The sequence below is a fragment of the Balaenoptera borealis genome (genome assembly GCF_965194805.1).
Source record: "Balaenoptera borealis genome assembly, chromosome: 9".
Taxonomy (NCBI): domain Eukaryota; kingdom Metazoa; phylum Chordata; class Mammalia; order Artiodactyla; family Balaenopteridae; genus Balaenoptera; species Balaenoptera borealis.
This window is the reverse complement of record NC_138873.1, coordinates 40,416,953-40,433,911: the sequence shown is the minus strand read 5'-3', so window position 1 is coordinate 40,433,911 and position 16,959 is coordinate 40,416,953. Positions and strand designations below refer to the sequence as shown.

The 16,959-nt window shown below is 35.4% G+C and overlaps 1 protein-coding gene across 3 annotated transcripts in view; it reads right to left on the bottom strand.

The window, feature by feature from the left end:
* The window catches only part of TBC1D32 (TBC1 domain family member 32), a 188,890-nt gene extending 171,935 nt beyond the window's left edge, over nucleotides 1-16,955 (bottom strand). For 2 of the 3 annotated variants that reach the window (XM_082406091.1, XM_082406092.1), the window contains exons 1-2: nucleotides 13,904-16,955; nucleotides 5,479-5,640 (exon numbers count right to left, since the gene is read on the bottom strand). In XM_082406091.1, coding sequence (XP_082262217.1) covers nucleotides 5,479-5,640; nucleotides 13,904-14,058 — 317 coding nt within the window. In that variant the 5' untranslated portion in view covers nucleotides 14,059-16,955. The remainder of the gene's footprint in view (nucleotides 1-5,478; nucleotides 5,641-13,903) is intronic. The other variant, XM_082406093.1, reaches the window with a different exon arrangement.
* Between the last annotated feature and the right edge of the window lie 4 nt (nucleotides 16,956-16,959).

Here is a 16,959-nt window from a genome sequence, read left to right as displayed (position 1 = left end):
CCCTTAAAACTTACAATATAGTGATTTAATAAAGGAATATAAAAGTAAATCTCAGGGGGAAGGGTGCGGGGAAGGGACAGTTAGGGAGTTTGAGATTGACATGTACACACTGCTATATTTAAAATGGATAACCAACAAGGACCTACTGTACAGCACAGGGAACTCTGCTCAATATTATGTAACAACCTAAATGGAAAAAGAATTTGAAAAAGAATAGATACATGTATATGTATAATGAATCACTTTGCTGTACACCTGAAACTATCACAACATTGTTAATCAACTATACTCCAGTATAAAATAAAAAGTTAAAAAAAAAAAAGTAAATCTCAATGATTTACAGGGTAAGAGTAAGGGTAATTAAAATCCATAGAAAATCTGTAAGTTTCATTTTAGAAATACTTCCTCCAGAAAACATAAATTTCTTGAAACCACAAACATTAATTCTTCTGCAAGAAATATCAGCAAACTAGCTAAAGGTAGATAAAAGAATAATACTTAAAAAAAACCCAAAAAACAAAAAACTAGAGAGTAAGGTCCTGAATATCAAGAGTTAAATAAACTAGAACTCAGTAGCAACTGCAGATTTGAAAAAGCCAAGGATAGAATATGGACACCATTCAGAAGATTCCTTCATACTCCAAGAAGTTAAAATAAGAAAAAGCTCTAAGAGGTAGTGAAAAAAACCATACCAATTAACAATGAAAAGACACATTGCGAGTACTTCCACTTATATATATGAGAATGTATGATAGATCCTACAAATGAACTGTTTCATGTGCAAACCTCTATTTAAAAAATAAATATCAAAATGTTTAATTAGGAAAGCAATTTGAATTATTACAGTAAAAATGTTTTTAATAAATGTACTGTTGCCACAATAGCCCTAAGTAGTTTCTAAAGAATCACACAAAAAAAAGAAAGAAAATAATACTCTGTACAACTTAAAATCCTTCATCCATGATTCACAAAGCAGAAGACATTCATTAAGACATTTAAAATCTTTTTGAGGTAATTATTGTATTAACTTTTACACATGAATTAACTAAAACACAAGAAAATTAAATGTCTTACCCAGAGACTAAAAGTAATTTCCTAACAATCCCATGTAAAACTTTGCTTTAGCATTAAAAAGCTTTCATTTTCTGACTAATGAAGAGTTTTAGTCCCCCTTTTAGAATAAGCTTAATGATATTGTCAGAAATAGACTACTAGTAATTATAATAAAGTAGTCCCTCCTTATCTGTGGTTTCGCTTTCCACAGTTTCAGTCACCCACAGTCAACCGTGGTCTGAAAATATTAAATGGAAAATTCCAGAAATAAACAATTCATAAGTTTTAAATTGTCTGCTGTTCTGAGTAGGTGATGAAATCTCGAGCCATCCAGCTGCCCAGAATGTAAATCACCCCTTTATTCAGTCCTGCCTGTTAGTCACTTAGCAGCCATCTGGCTTATCAGATCTACTGGTCAAGGTATCCCAGTGTTTGTGGTCAAGCCATCCTTATTTTACTTAACAATGGCCCCAAATCGCAAGAGTAGTGATGTTAGCAATTCAGATATTCTCTTACTATGCCTAATTTATAAATTAAACTTTACCATAGTTATGTATGTATGTACAGGAAAACCCATAGGATTTAGTACTATCCATGGTTTTAAGTATCCACTGGGGTCTTAGAATGTATCCCCCTGGAGGAAAGCAGGGATACTGTATTATCCAAAGATGGAAGTGGCTCTAGTTTTGTTTTTTCATCAAATCAGGAAATAAGAAATCTTGATCTCCATGGCTTTTTACTTTATATACTGTGGTTAGAACTTGCTAAATTTATAAATAGCTGCACACTGTCACTTTGTTCATAACATATTTAAACAATCAGTTGTCACAAGGGGAAAGAGGTCCCATCCAACATCATACAGAAATGTTTAACAATTTCAAAATAAATCAGATATAATTTTTAAAATATAATAGGTAATATAAGCTCAGGTATATATTTCAATTTTTCTACTACTTGAAAGAGGGGCTATATCTCAAGCTTCAGCACCTGCCTTCAAACTGCAATAGGAAGCAACCATGATGGTTCAGCACGGAGAGAAACCAGATGCCAAAGGCACTTAAAAACATCACATAAATCCAAGTCCACAGTCTAGAATTAACAAAGCAAATGTCATGTGTCCAAATCAACACCAAAAATAAATTTTGGGGATCCAAATTTTAAAAGTTTTACTGTGTATAAAAATTATGTAAAATTTTTATCAGAATAAAAAATCATTGCAATCTAGCTTCAGAAAGCAATTTTTAACATTAGATAACATTAATATGCTACCTACCCTAAGAATTAGAAACTAAATAGAGCTACACTAATAAGTATGAATTAAGGAGAAACTAGAAATTTATGCTCTCTACTTGCCCATTCTGCCCTTTATAGCCCTAAAGAGTCTTCTGTTATGTTACATTTCACGTGGAGCAAGGGTGGGTGTCGGGGGAGAACCAGACCTTCAATCATCAATCATATGTCAGTGTTGAAAGATAATTAAAATGAGAAATACCTAAGTAGCTGAGTTTAAACATGAGAAGGAAATCTCTAATCTTCTTTCATCTCAATTACTGCTCTGTATTAAATTGTTTTCTGAGTGAGAGTCAGGCATTTTGTCATGCTATCTCACTGCTCAAGAACTCAGAGTGGTTGAGACCTAAAAAGAGTGAAGAAGCATTAGGAACAAGACAAGGATGTCCCCTCTCCCCATTGATTTTCAACATCCTACTGGAAGTCCTAATTAATGCAATAAGACAAGAAAAGGAAATAAAAAGGCAAACAGATTGGGAAGGAAGAATAAACTGTTCGCAGAAGACATAATCATCTATGCAGAAAATCTGAAAGAATTAACCAAAAAACTCCTAGGACAACTAAGTGATTATAGCAAGGTTGCAGGATACAAGGTTAATATACAGAAGTCAGTCACTCTCCCACATACCAGCAATGGACAAGTGGAATTTGGAATTAAAAACATAATACCATTTATATCAGCACCTCCCAAAATTAAACACTTAGGTATAAATCTAACAAATATATATAAGATCTATACAAGGAAAACTATAAAACTCTATTGAAAGAAATCAAAGAAGAGCTAAATAAATAGAGAGACAGTCCATGTTCAAGGATTAAGAAGACTCAATTCTTTTCAACTTGATCTACAGATTCAACACAATCCAAATCAAAATCCCAGGAAGCTATTTTGTAGATATCAACAAAATTATTCTAAAGTTTATATGAAGAGACAAAAAACCCAGAATACCCAGCACACTACTGCAGGAGAAGAACAAAGTTAGAGGACTGACACTACCCAACTTCAAGACTTACTATAAACCTACAATAATCAAGACAGTGTGGTATCGGCCAAAGAAAAGACAGATAGATCTGTGGAACAGAATAGAGAGCCCAGAAATACCCTTAAGTATAGTCAACTGATCTTTGACAAAGAAGCAAAGGCAATATAATGGAACAAAGATAGTGTTTTCAACAAATGGTGCTGGAACAACTGGACATCGACATGCAAAAAGAATGAATCTATATATGTACCTTATACCTGCACAAAAATTAACTCAGACTGGATCACAGACCTTAATATAAAATGCAAAACTATATACTGCCTAGAAAATAACATAGGAGAAAATGTAGACGACCTTGGATTGGGCATGATTTTTTAGATATAACACGAAAGATACTTCATTAAAATTAAAAATTTCTGATCTGCAAAAGACACTGCTAAGAGAATGAAAAGACAAGCCACAGACTAGGAGAAAATATTTGCAAAAGACATACCTGACAAAGGACTGTTATCCAAAACATACAAAAACTCTTAAAACCCAACAATAAGAAAACAACATGATTAAAAAATGACCCAAAGGTCTTAACAGATAACCTCACCAAAGAAGATAAACAGATGACAAATAAGCATATGAAAAGATGCTCCACATCATGTGTCATTAGGGAAATGCAAACTAAAACAACAACAACATACCACTACACACCTATTAGAATAGCCAAAATCTGGAACACTGACAACATCAAATGTTGACAAGTAAGTGGAACAAGAACTTTCATATATTGTTGATGAGAATGCAAAATGGTACAGCCACTTTGGAAGACAATTGGGCAATTTCTTACAAAACTAAACACAATCTTACAATGTGACCCAGTCAATCAGGATCCTAAAAACCCACACACGATGTTTATAGCAGCTTTATTCATAACTGCCAAAGTTGGAAGCAAGGAAGATGTCTGATACATCCAAACAATCGAATTTATTCAGTGCTAGAAAGAAACGAACTATCAAGCCATGAAAAGTTTCCATGGAAGAAACTTAAATGTTTTTTTAATTGAAGTATAGTCGATTTACAATGTTTCAGGTGTACAACAAAGTGATTCAGTTATACATATATATGTACATATATATATATTCTTTTTCAGATTCTTTTCCACTATAGATTACAAGACATTGAATATAATTCCCTGTGCTACTTAAATGCATTTTATTAAGTAAAAGAACCCAATCTGAAATGCTATATACTGTATGGTATGTATGACATATGTCATACTGTATGACATACTGGAAAAGGCAAAACTATGGAGACAGTAAAAAGATCAGTGATTGCCAGGGGTAGGGAGGGGGAAGGATGAATAGGCAGAGCACAGAGGATTTTAGGGCAGTGAAACTACTCTATATGATATTATAATGGTGTAAACATGTCATTATAAATTTGTCCAAAACCACAGAATGCACAATGCCAAGAGTAAGCTATAATGTAAACTATGGACTGTGGGTAATAAAGATGTGTCAGTGTAGGTTCCTTAATTGAAACAAATGTCCCCTAAGCTGTGTAGTGCGGCCCCTTCCAAAAAAAAAAAAAAAGATTTGTACCACTCTGGTGCGGAATGTTGATAATGGGGAAGTCTACATATGTGTAGTAGCAGGAGGTGTACGGGAAATCTCTGTACCTTCTGCTCAGTTTTGCTGTGAGCCAAACATTGCTCTAAAAATAAAGTCTATTTTAAAAAAGTGAAAAGTGAAGGAATAAGTGACACAAATATTTAGGGAAAGGACATTCTAGGTAGCAGAAGCAACATCAATACAAATAGCCCTGAGGGAGGGCTTTGCTTGGCTTGTTTGAGAAAAAACAAGACCAGTGTGGCTGGAGCAGTGGAAGAGGGAAAATGATAAGAAATCAGGTAGGAGAGGGAGGAGAAGGCCCATGGTGGGCCTTGTGGGCTACAGAAGAGACTCTGGATTTTATTTTGAATGAGATGAGAAGCCTTCAGAGAGTGTTGCGTGGAAGAGCGGCATGATCTGAATCATTGGTTTAAAGAATAATCCTGGCTGCTATGAGGTGAAAAGACTGTAGGAGACATGGGTTAAGAGTGCTTTCAAGGAACGCTGTTGAGAGAAAAATTACTTTAACATATTACTGTGGGCATACTCACTCTTTAGATTCCTGAGTTCTTTTAGTAACATGCTGTACAACTGTGTCATGGCCAAATTCCTCACCCTGATTCTGATCAGATGTCCATTTTTCTATTTCATCTTCAATCATAGACCCCAAAGTATTACATATATACTGTCTAAGGTATTTCACAAATTCATAGCTGAAACAAACATTTAAAAAATAAATGCAGTAAATATCATGAACTCACTTATCAACCATACCCAGAAAAAATGTTAGCACAGAAAGATTTGTAACATATAATCAGATTTCTTACCTTAAGCCAGGATTAAATTAGTTATTCATCCCAAATCATATAGCTAATCTAGAATTTTGTTGTTTTTTTCTGAGACACTCGGAAAAGATCACATTTAAAGATGATGACAGTAGACAGCAAATTTCGGGACCAGCACAAACTTTAGGGGGTTAGGAGTCTTTTCACACTTCTTTTTTATGCGCCTATCTTTTACGTGTGATGCTTAATGGTAGGGAAAGCAGTTGTTAAAGATTTTCACAATTGTTCAAGCTGATGAAGAAAACCACACTAGATAACAGTAATTATAAAAGAATAAATAGGAAAAGGTTAAGCTCCAATCATCAAGAGTTTTTTGTACATTTGGAAATTGTGTTCATTTTGAACTGACCTAAATTCCACCTAATCAGCTTTTGTCAGACTATGTTCACAAGAAGTAGCTCAGACAATTCAATACATTGGACCTTTTTCTTCATACTGTTAGGTTGATGCTAACATTAAAATCCATTTGCAAACTCAGACAATAAGCAAATATAAGAGGGCAAGAGTTCCAAAAGTGGATAATTATTTTATGAAACATGTTTACTGAAAATAAAGAGCAACGATTATAATTAATATCACAATTTAGAAAGGTTAAAAAAGTTTTTGTGGTCTCTTAAATGACAAAGATAATTTAGGACGGGCCATTTTTGTAAATGCCACTATGTTCAAGACTTGTAGTTTGAATGTGTCACTGTATAAGAGCCTTGCATATATGCAGTACAGAAGATCAAGGAGAGCCTGAATAATTTTCTTCACATAATTATAAGTCCATCATGGTATCCAGCATATAGTCTTCAGTTTAATATTTATTAAATGATTGTATGCCCTCTAAAGAACAGCCACCTTTCACCCAGGTAGCCAAAGGATCTCATTTTCAATTTTAACTGCTTTTGATTTGAATTTCCTGCCCTGCCCATTTCTTCTCAACTCTGAACCCAATGCTGATTCCTGGAATCTCCATGGCTGCTTCAGTAATGTAAGTGGCAGGCCTGCCATAGACGATGCAGGCTCCAAAAGTCAAGTAGAGATATTTGACATGAAATCATGCAGTATTATAGAAAAAGTACAGGCTCAGAGTCAAAACGGCCTGAATGCCAGCTCCAGCTCTACTACTCTAGCTGGAGTGGCCTGGGACAAGTCTGTTTTTCCATCTGTAACTTGGAAATGATCATGTCTGCTTCATTCCACTATTTTAAATTCAGGAGGCAATAGACAAGAAACTTAATCATTATAAACAACAAAATTAAAAAGGATATTCTCTACTCCCACAGTGTCAACTTCAGACTCAACACAAACAGGTGATTCCTTTAGTTCTTTCTTCAGCCAAAAGGTCTCCCCAGAATATAGACCTATACAGGCATGCCTCATTTTATTGCACTTTATTGTGCTTCACAGATATTGGGAGTTTTTAGCAAACCGAAGGTTTGTGCCAACCTTGCATCAGAGCAAGTCTATCAGCACCAACAGCATTTACTCACTTTGTGTCTGTCACATTTTGGTAATTCTCACAATATTTCAAACTTTTTCATTATTATTATGTTTGTTACAGTAATCTGTGATCAGTGATCTTTGATGTTACTACTACAATTTGCTGAAGGCTCAGATGACGGTTAGCATTTTTTAGCAATCAAGCATTTTTTAATTAAGGTATGTACTTTTTTATATATAATGCTATTGCACACTTAATAGATCACAGTATGGTGTAAACATAGCTTTTCTATGCACTAGGAAACCCCCCAAAAAATCATGTGACTCGCTTTATTGTAATATTTGCTTCATTACAGTGGTCTGGAACCAAACACACAATATCTCCGACGTATGCCTATATATTAACTACCTACTGGACAAGGCTACTTTATGTTTTTTTCACCATATCAATCAGCACAATCAATACCAAATTTATCATCCTACCCACCCGCTCACAAACCACATTCTCTTCTGACATATATCTTTGTTAATGGTACCATCCTTCAATCAGATACCTGTGTATAGCCTCAAACAATCTTCTCTATTACACCTCAGATCTAATTAGTTACCAAGCTCTGTAATCCTGTAAATTCTTCCTCCACAACTTCTCTTTCCTTCTCCACTGCCATCAGATTAATGTCCACATCTCCATAACTTTAGCTAAACAATTGCAAGGGCCCTCTTAGATCATCCTATAAATCAGTGGTTCTTAAAGTATAACATGGGGCTTCCCTGGTGGCACAGTGGTTAAGAATAAGCCTACCACTGCAGAGGACACGGTTTCGAGCCCTGGTCCGGGAAGATCCCATATGCAGTGGAGCAACTAAGCCCGTGCGCCACAACTACTGAGCCTGCGCTCTAGAGCCCATGAGCCACAACTACTGAGCCCGCGTGCCAAAACAAGTGAAGCCTGCGTGCCTAGAGCCCATGCTCCGCAACAAGAGAAGCCACCACAATAAGAAGCCGCGCACTGCAACGAAGAGTAGCCCCCGCTCACCACAACTAGAGAAAGCCCTCGCGCAGCAACGAAGACCAAACGCAGCCAAAAATAAATTAATTAATTTTTTTAAAAAGTATAACATGGATAAGAATCACCTGAAGGGCTTATTAAAACACAGATTGCTGGGCCCCACTCTCAGAGGTCCAGTATACTGTGGGCCCAAGAATTTGCATTTCTAACAAGTTCCCAGGTGATGCTGATGCTGGTGCCAATGCTGCTGGTCCTAGTACCATAACTTGAGAAGCACTGATCTAGATACAGATTCTGTATTCAGATAGCTTTTAAACTAGCCTAAGTGTCTTACAACTCTGATCAGCAGATTCCTGCAATGCTGTGTTAGTTTCTGGTGTACTGCAAAATGATTCAGTTACACATATACATGTATATTCTCTTCCATAATCTTTTCCATTATAGTTTATATATTATAATTTATTAGATCCATACATTTTAAATGTTGACTTTTTTGCTTAGGGTATTTCTAAACCAAATCTTTGCATATTTTATACAAAATGGTGAAAACTTACACAGCCAAGATATCATAAAGGTATCACTGCTTTCTTTGAAATGACTTTGAAAATGAAAAAGATCCAGATAACCCTTTCAGCCCAGTGTGATCTCACAGCCAGTCTCTTACTACTGGGAAAGAGAAGAGAACAGTGAATGTGGAAGAAAGAGAGAGATGAAAAGTCCCTAAAAATAATTCTGATCGTCTTCACAATCCTGCCCAAAGCTAGTCAATCAGACACATCAGTTTTCTTCGGCATCTCTGAGATACTCAGTGAGAAATGGAAGGTGGGGCAAGCCTGAGTTATTTCCCTGAAATTGAAAGAAGAGCCTTTCTGAGGATGAATTCTACATCCCACCATCAACACCTACTATGGAATGGCAGAATTATCCTAGTCCCTTAGTTTCATCAGCCCTATCTCTGTGCCACAAATCAGGCAATTAGGAGAAACGAATATTTAACTGAGAAATATAACTTTTGTGTTTGCTTTGTTTAAAGCCCAATCTGTAAGTAACAAAAATGATATTTTCATAACAAAGGCAGTAAGAAAATATAATGCAAGCCCATTAACAAAATGTATTCAAGAAAGTTAAGACAATATCATTCTAAAATAAAAGACATATTTTTAAAATCCCCACTATTTAGCATCAGATATAAATAACAAATATGCTGGGAACATTTTAAAATCTGTTCTTTGGGAACTTAAATAACCACACACTTTTTTTTTTTAATGACATCACTTTGACCTATGACCACAATAACATCTCCCTGAAGACCCCATTCAAAATGCTTTAAAGTTTTGGTTCACTTGCCAAGTTAAATTAACCCAAGGACCCCAAGTCTGAATCTTGCCTTAATAGGTTACTGCTCTTTTCAAATGAATCTTTTAAGAAAAAAAGGTCTCTTGAGAGGTCAGGTCCTCTATCATGGGAGGACTACCAGGCTGCCTATGACCTTAGGATGCTCTACTGACTCACTGATCATTGGAAAACTCTGAGAGTGTCCAATCCAAAATTAGTGAAAATAGTAATTTCTTCAAGTGGGCCCTTCTACTCCGTGGGTAAGAGTAATCCACGTCTTCAAATTCCCATCCGATAATTCATTTTGTGTTGGTTCTTTTACCATTTGAATTCATGGCAATACCCCAAAAAATCCTAGAAGTAAAATACACAGCAATGTGTCTGATCATTCTGCTTTACTTCTGACAAATATGAAATTTTTCACATTTCATAGGAAAATTTTACTAAGTTGAGTAAAAGAACATTCACTGTTTTCCATTCTTCTTTCTTCACCTTTATTACCTAGGAAAATTTAAGGATTTTTTTCCCATGATGAATTTCTGACACGTTCAAATGTTGATATCAAAACATACAGAGATTACCATTACAGTATAAGGACATAAAAAATTTAGTACAAGTTTGTTTGACGAAATCATCCTCTTAGCTATTTTAACAAGAACGTTTTCAATAATATACAGAAAAATTATCAGTAATGATATGTTTTAAAAAGATAACTTATTAAGTTATGAATTATAATGCTGATATTTGGAATCCTTAAAATGGATTATATTTCAGGATTATAGGACTTATTATATGATAAACTTAACTTTATATATATTAGTGTATAAAAAGCTACGTTAAAAAAAAAAGAATAAAAAAAAAAAAGAATGAGTATTTTATACTACCTACAACCTTTTAGGTCAAAGAATAAGCCTCTGAATCATGATAAACAGTTACTAAATGCATTCATTAATTATGGAAGCATACATATAATTCTTAGCGATTTCTTCTATGCAGGGATAACACTTTACATAATGGATGTTTTCTTGAAGATATCACTTAAACATATTAGAGTTCACTAATTTAGAAAGTCACTGGTAGATTCTTCTGTAAAAAAAAAAAAAATCCCAATTCAATAAATACAATTGTGCTCCTTCTGTATCAAACCAAAAATATATCAGATTAGAGGGCTACAAAGAAGAGCCTCTGCATTAGAGACTGTTACAATCATTAGGGTTGCTAAGTATTTATACACTTAGCAACCCTGATGATATATATACATACATATATATATATATATATGTATATGTATATATAGCAATTCTCATTGAAATGTAAGTAAGTATTTTCTAGCTCTGTGGTTCTCAACTTTGGCTGCATATTAGAATCACCTAGAGAGTTTTTCCAAAAATACCAAGGCCCAGTCTCTACCACTCCCCCTCTGCCAAGCCCCCCAGGAAATTTGGATTCACTTATGGTTAAAGTTCATCATCAGTGTTTTTTTAAACAAACTCCAATCAATCCTAGTGTAACCAAGACTGAAAACCAGGGCTGTTGTTTTTTTTTTTTAAAAGGAAGCCAGTCTAAGTGTAAAAATTTATACAATACACAGACACATAATGAAAGCAATGTCTTCTTCCCTACCTCTCACCCCTCCTGCAAGCCTCAAATCCTAGCTGCCACTTTCAAAGACAAGAAAGCAAGCTTGGATCTTTTAGAGAAAGTGTACAGTTTAGGGTAAAAAATAAAAATAAAAGAGGCTATGAAAAGCAGAGATAGGTTAGGGCAGCTGCACTGTGGGGCAAACCCCCAGATAGGGCCGTTCTGCCTACACTATGCTTTCTCCCCAAATGACCGCATTCTTCCCCCACTTTATTATACTACCTGAAATTCCATCATTCATGGACTCAATTGTTTTAACAACCAGCTTCTTACAAAAATGCCAGTAGCCTAAAGATACCAGTTTCCCCTATAAATCTATTTAATAAGATTATTTTTCTTGCTAATATACCAAGACATCAGGTGGACTTAAGGAACCAATGTTCTGATAGTGGAAATGGGATGACAGATAATTCTGATGTATGAAACACTTCGGGAAGCAACATATACCTAAGTGACTCAAGAACATTTAGTGTTCAAGGAGAGTTAGGTCAGTGAATAGAAAGATGAATGAAAATATGAGTACCTGGACTGACAGTTAGGATCTCATCAAACTCTGAGACTGTAAGATACTATGAAAATACCAAACACAAGCATCTCCTCCTCTTTCCTCCTTCATAAGGAGTTCCTTCCTCCTAAGACACAGATCTCAGGCTAGTGCAGCTAACACATGAATTTTATTATCTATATTTTTAAGACTAAAAATTACTCAAACTACTTTTAGAATTATAAATCTTACTTTTAAGACTACAAACTTTTATAATTTGAATGTGTCTGGGTTTTTTTAGGTAGGCCACAAGCAAATCTCTTTATTAAATAGTAAATATTAACTATGCAATTAATCAGCAGGCCTTTAATCTAATAAACTGTTGAAGAAGAGTTGACATTAATACAATAGTCATTACACTGCTGAAAGGAACCAGAATGATCCAACTTTAACTTGAAAAGCATTTAAAAATTGACACAGCTAAAGCAATATTTATAGGCAAATGTGTAGTCTTAAATGTTTACATTAAAAAAAGAAGAAAAGCTGCAAATAAATGAGTTAAACATTCATCACAAATTTAAAAAAGTGTCCCAGGAAGGGAAAAAAGAAGAGCAAAAATTTTAAAAACCATAAAATAAATACATAATAGAAAGGAAAATTGAAGTTAATAGCTAGTTCTTTAAAAAGACTAATAAAATTAGTCTAGATAAACCTCTAGCAGAACAGATGGAGAACAAAGGAGGAAAGGCATAAATTTAAAAAAAGAATAAAAAGGGGACAATTATAGATACTGGAAATATTAAAAAAGTAATAGGATATTAACAAAAATCTTTATACAAATAAATTTGAAAATCTAGATTAAATGGACAAATTCCCAGAATATGATCCTAGCAAAAACTCAACAATTTGAAAATATTTTAAACAAGTATTTACATGTGAAATAAAAACCAGAAATTAAACCCCAAATTTAACGCTTGATGTGGATTTGTTTGAGGTAAATTAGTATTACATGAGTATAATAAACATTAACAACCAAAACTGAATTTGAGAAAGTTGCAATTTTTCTATATTCCTCTGTTTAAGTAATAAATCAATAGCTAACCAATAAAAGCTGGCCTCTGGTATCTCCAAAATAAAGAATATTATCATGCAATATCAGCTCTTAGTAGTGGACTTAATGAATAAACTAGAAAATCATGGAAATACAAAAGAAAGCATATGTATAACCAGAAATACTAATTAACAAAAAATTCCTTCCACACTTCTTAAAACTCCCTTGAGAATCTGGTGAAAACTGTAATGCTCCCCTCATAAATCTGCAAGTAAACACAAACTTTTGTACAGAATATTAAAGGGCTCAAGGATCCCCTGATGCCCACATATGAAGCAGGTAGGAATTCCAGATAAGAACTTCAGGGCACACAAAAGTCAGTAAAGATAACATAACAAGAAAATTGTTAAATGTCATCTTCTGTGAGATCAAAATGAAAGGCAAACACTTAATTAAAAATATCATTACTAATAATAATAAACTGAGGCACCTGGAGGTAAACTTCTCGATGGAGAGGCTTAATTTAAATTACACATGACTCAAATCAAAAGAAAAACACACGTCTCTAGGGAAACATACTCTTCACGATTTACCTCAAATGGTACCTCTCTCATTAAACTTCCTATCTACTGCTCCCAAACCCAGAGCACTCTGGACTTCTATAGCACTTATACTCCTGACATGTATCACAGACATTTGAGTATGCACCTTATCCCTCTGTAGGAACTTAAGCTATTCCATAGGAAGTCAATCTCACTTGAGTGTTCCTGTCGTGCTCAAAATGCATAATTGGTGCAGCCACTGAAAGATCAGATCAGCAAAGCAGCAGGGATCTTGGGAACTCAATGCTTTTGAGGTACAGTGACAGAAATCCCTTGGGATGATAGAATTATTCTTAAATGAACAAGAATAATTTACAACTAATGTTACTATGTTGCCCAGGAGAAAAATAATAATTAGGATATGTCGGTTGTGTCAGTAAAAACACAGAGGAAGCATAAGGTTTGGAAAATAAGTAAAGAATATAAAATAAATTCAGTATCTGAGTAAATAAAGGAAATCATGAACCTCCAACTTGGGCGCTATTTTGACAACAATCAAGTGAACATTCTTTATCCAACTACATTTTGATCTTTTCTGGATCAGCTGGTTTGTTTGCTTAAGAAATCAAAAGGAATTTTACTTGTGAAAATTTTCATCAGTTTCCTCCAGATGTAAGAGGATCTCCTCGGCGCACTCCAGGGAGGGAGCCCCCGTGATTTTCTCCTTCACGCTCTGGAACAACTGCCTCAGCATCGCCTGCAGCATCACTTCGCCCTCGCCGGAGAAATGGGCCATCCTCTGTCAGAATCAAACGCCCATGCCCATTGCTGAGGGTCCCAGCAAACGCCGCGCCCTGCGCACGCGCGTCCCCACCCAGCCCCCACCGGCGCACAGCGCCGTTCCCCGGGAGACCGCGGCAGGCGCTTAGGGGCGGGCCCTCGGCTGCCAGCGCGTCGTTCAGAAAAACAAGTTACCTTGCGTTGGGGGAAACAAGAATCCTCGAGGTCCCGCCTTTGGAACTCGTTGCTGCCGTCCTTCCGGGCCAAGAGGATTCAAGCTGCACCGACTAAGAGCAAAAAAGATATCCCAAAGCCTCTGCGGGTGGACTTGACGGCGGGACGTCAGCGCTACGCGTGACGTTTGCACGTTGACGTGACTTTTCAGGTGGGAGGGAGTGCCGCTTGACAGCCTGCCCGGGCTCCTAGAGGAAGTTTCAGGTGCGCTCGCTGAAAGGGTTGTAGATGGGAGGAAAAAAAGAGTAGGAGGAGAAGGTGGGTCAATAAAAGAAAGATAATAGAAGTGAAACTGAAAGCAGCTTGAAAAGTTTTAATTGAGTGAATGGTATTGAAGTGTTGCAATGCTCTTTCCTTCAAACAGCCAACACCTATTGACTCCTACCCTTTACCAAGCACCCTGCTAGGAACTGTAAAGAAGAGGACGCTCTCACATTCTAACAAACAAGAAGTCAACGATTACAACACAGTGCAATTAAGTGTTATGATAGAGAAATGCGCCAGGTAGGTGCTGTGGAAACCTAGAATCACCTTTTAACCCAAAAGAAGAGTCAAGGAAAGAAGTGAAGAGAAAACAAACTGAACGTGCAAAGGGTAGGGACCTGAGAGAGTGTAGCATATTCCGGTACTTGAGTTTTTAGAATTAGAAAGAGGATGTGAGGGGTCTAGAGAAGTAAATGGACCACATCGGAAAGGGTCATATTTGGCACTTTTAAGGGATTAGAGGTTTGTCTTGAAAGTAGTAGAACACAATGGGATTCCAGAACTAAATAGTGAGATATCACATATAAAGATCACTCTGCAGGAAGGTGCAATGGATAATCATGGTCCTTCATACAATTTCCAATCTAGGTAAGTCCCCAGTCCATGGTCATGTCCAAGCTACAAAGTACCAACCCATCATTGTTGGTTAGGATCAGATCCTGGTGTCTACAGAATAGTCAGTCCCAAACCACTAATCTGTGGTTCAATGTCAATAAATTCTCCCTTATCCAGCTTTATATTTTATGCCCCTGGTCCAACAACATCTGATTCACTTTACATGTTAGCCAGCATCAATGACTTCTTTGTCTATGCTGTTACTTACAGGAGCAAAAGTATGATATATCTTTGCCATCTCTAGCAGCATGTTTCTTGGTGAAATATATGCTCAATTTTGATTGTCTTATTACCACATTAAGAAAAAAACACACTGGCAGAGTAGGCATACTTGTACCTTTATCTGTGGGCGAAGCTATAAAAGCCAATACCTGTATGTGCGTAGAATCACCAGCACGTGACAACTGCATTTTCAGACTAACACAGGTGAGTTATATTGGCAACTCAGACACCAGGATTAACATAGCCATTAGCGATGTAATTTTTTGAAATGGTAGACTGTTATTGGTAAAATTCAGAGCAAAATAAGATATACTCTTTATTTACATAGTTTTTGCATTCCTAGAAAAGTCAGTGTATTAAAACTGTGCCAAATATTATTTTTATATAAATGGAATCAGTTCATGGACTCAGATACTTATCAAGAGCTTTTTAATCTACGTGAATGTCCAGCAGGACTGCTGAAAGTTATATGGGAACCAGAACAATTCTTTTGTGTGGGAGAGTGTCCTGTGTATTTCAAGATGTTCAGCATCCCTAGATCACACTACAAATACCAGTAAATGCCATCAAATTATTGTGATGACAGAATATCCCCCACATATTTCTAAAATGCTTTCTTGGGAACAGTGGGGGGAGATTTGAACTGCACAGATTGAAAACCACTGTTCTAAAGGATATACCTTAGGAAGAAGGGAAAAAAACTTAAAAGAATACCTGATATTCAAAAAGGAAAGTTAGCCAAAAAGGGGGTGAGGGGAGTAATGTATTTAAATATACCTCAATAAATATTGTCTGTATAAAAAAGTAATTTATAATATCCTAATTTGTGAAGGTGAAAATGCATAGTATTAAAATACTATAAACAACCCTGGGTAAGTAGGAAATATAATGATAAGTTGAAGTATTCTGCAATCCTTGAATTTTTCTGAAGGAAGTTTAAGATATTAAACTTGGTCAGATAGGCATGGTGAAATTTCAAATGTAACCATTAAAAGACTAGATATAGAGAACTTAAATTCAAAAAATGGAGGGAAAATGATATAAGGAGAGAAAAACAAAAAACCCAATCAATTTGAAAAAAAAAATCAAGTAAGAAAACAGGAGCATAAGAAAAATGGGAAAAATTTAAAATATACAAAGATACATGATAGAAAAAGTACAAAACATTGATAAATTTAAATGAACTCAACCCTCCACTTAAAGGAACTGTCAGATTAGATTTTTAAATAGCTAACTATATGCTATTTATAAAAACCCTAAAAACATAGAAAAGTTAACATTAAAAAGGTAAGGAAAGAAAAACCAGGTGAATATTATCCAAGAAAAAATTGTTGAAGCTATATTTGTGTCAGCAAAAATAAAATTTAAGAAGAAGAGATGTTAGGAATATGGCATGTCACTTCATAATTTTAAAATATTAATTCAACGGGAAGCTATAGCAATTTTAAATGTAAAGAAGTAAGTAAGCAAAACCTCCAGTCTCTCCAAAAGTCTTTAATTTCCCAGAGAAGGTTTCTGCACATGTTCTTACAAAATATCCTTGAATAAGATGCACTTCAGAGTTGAATAAAATCATTTTTTT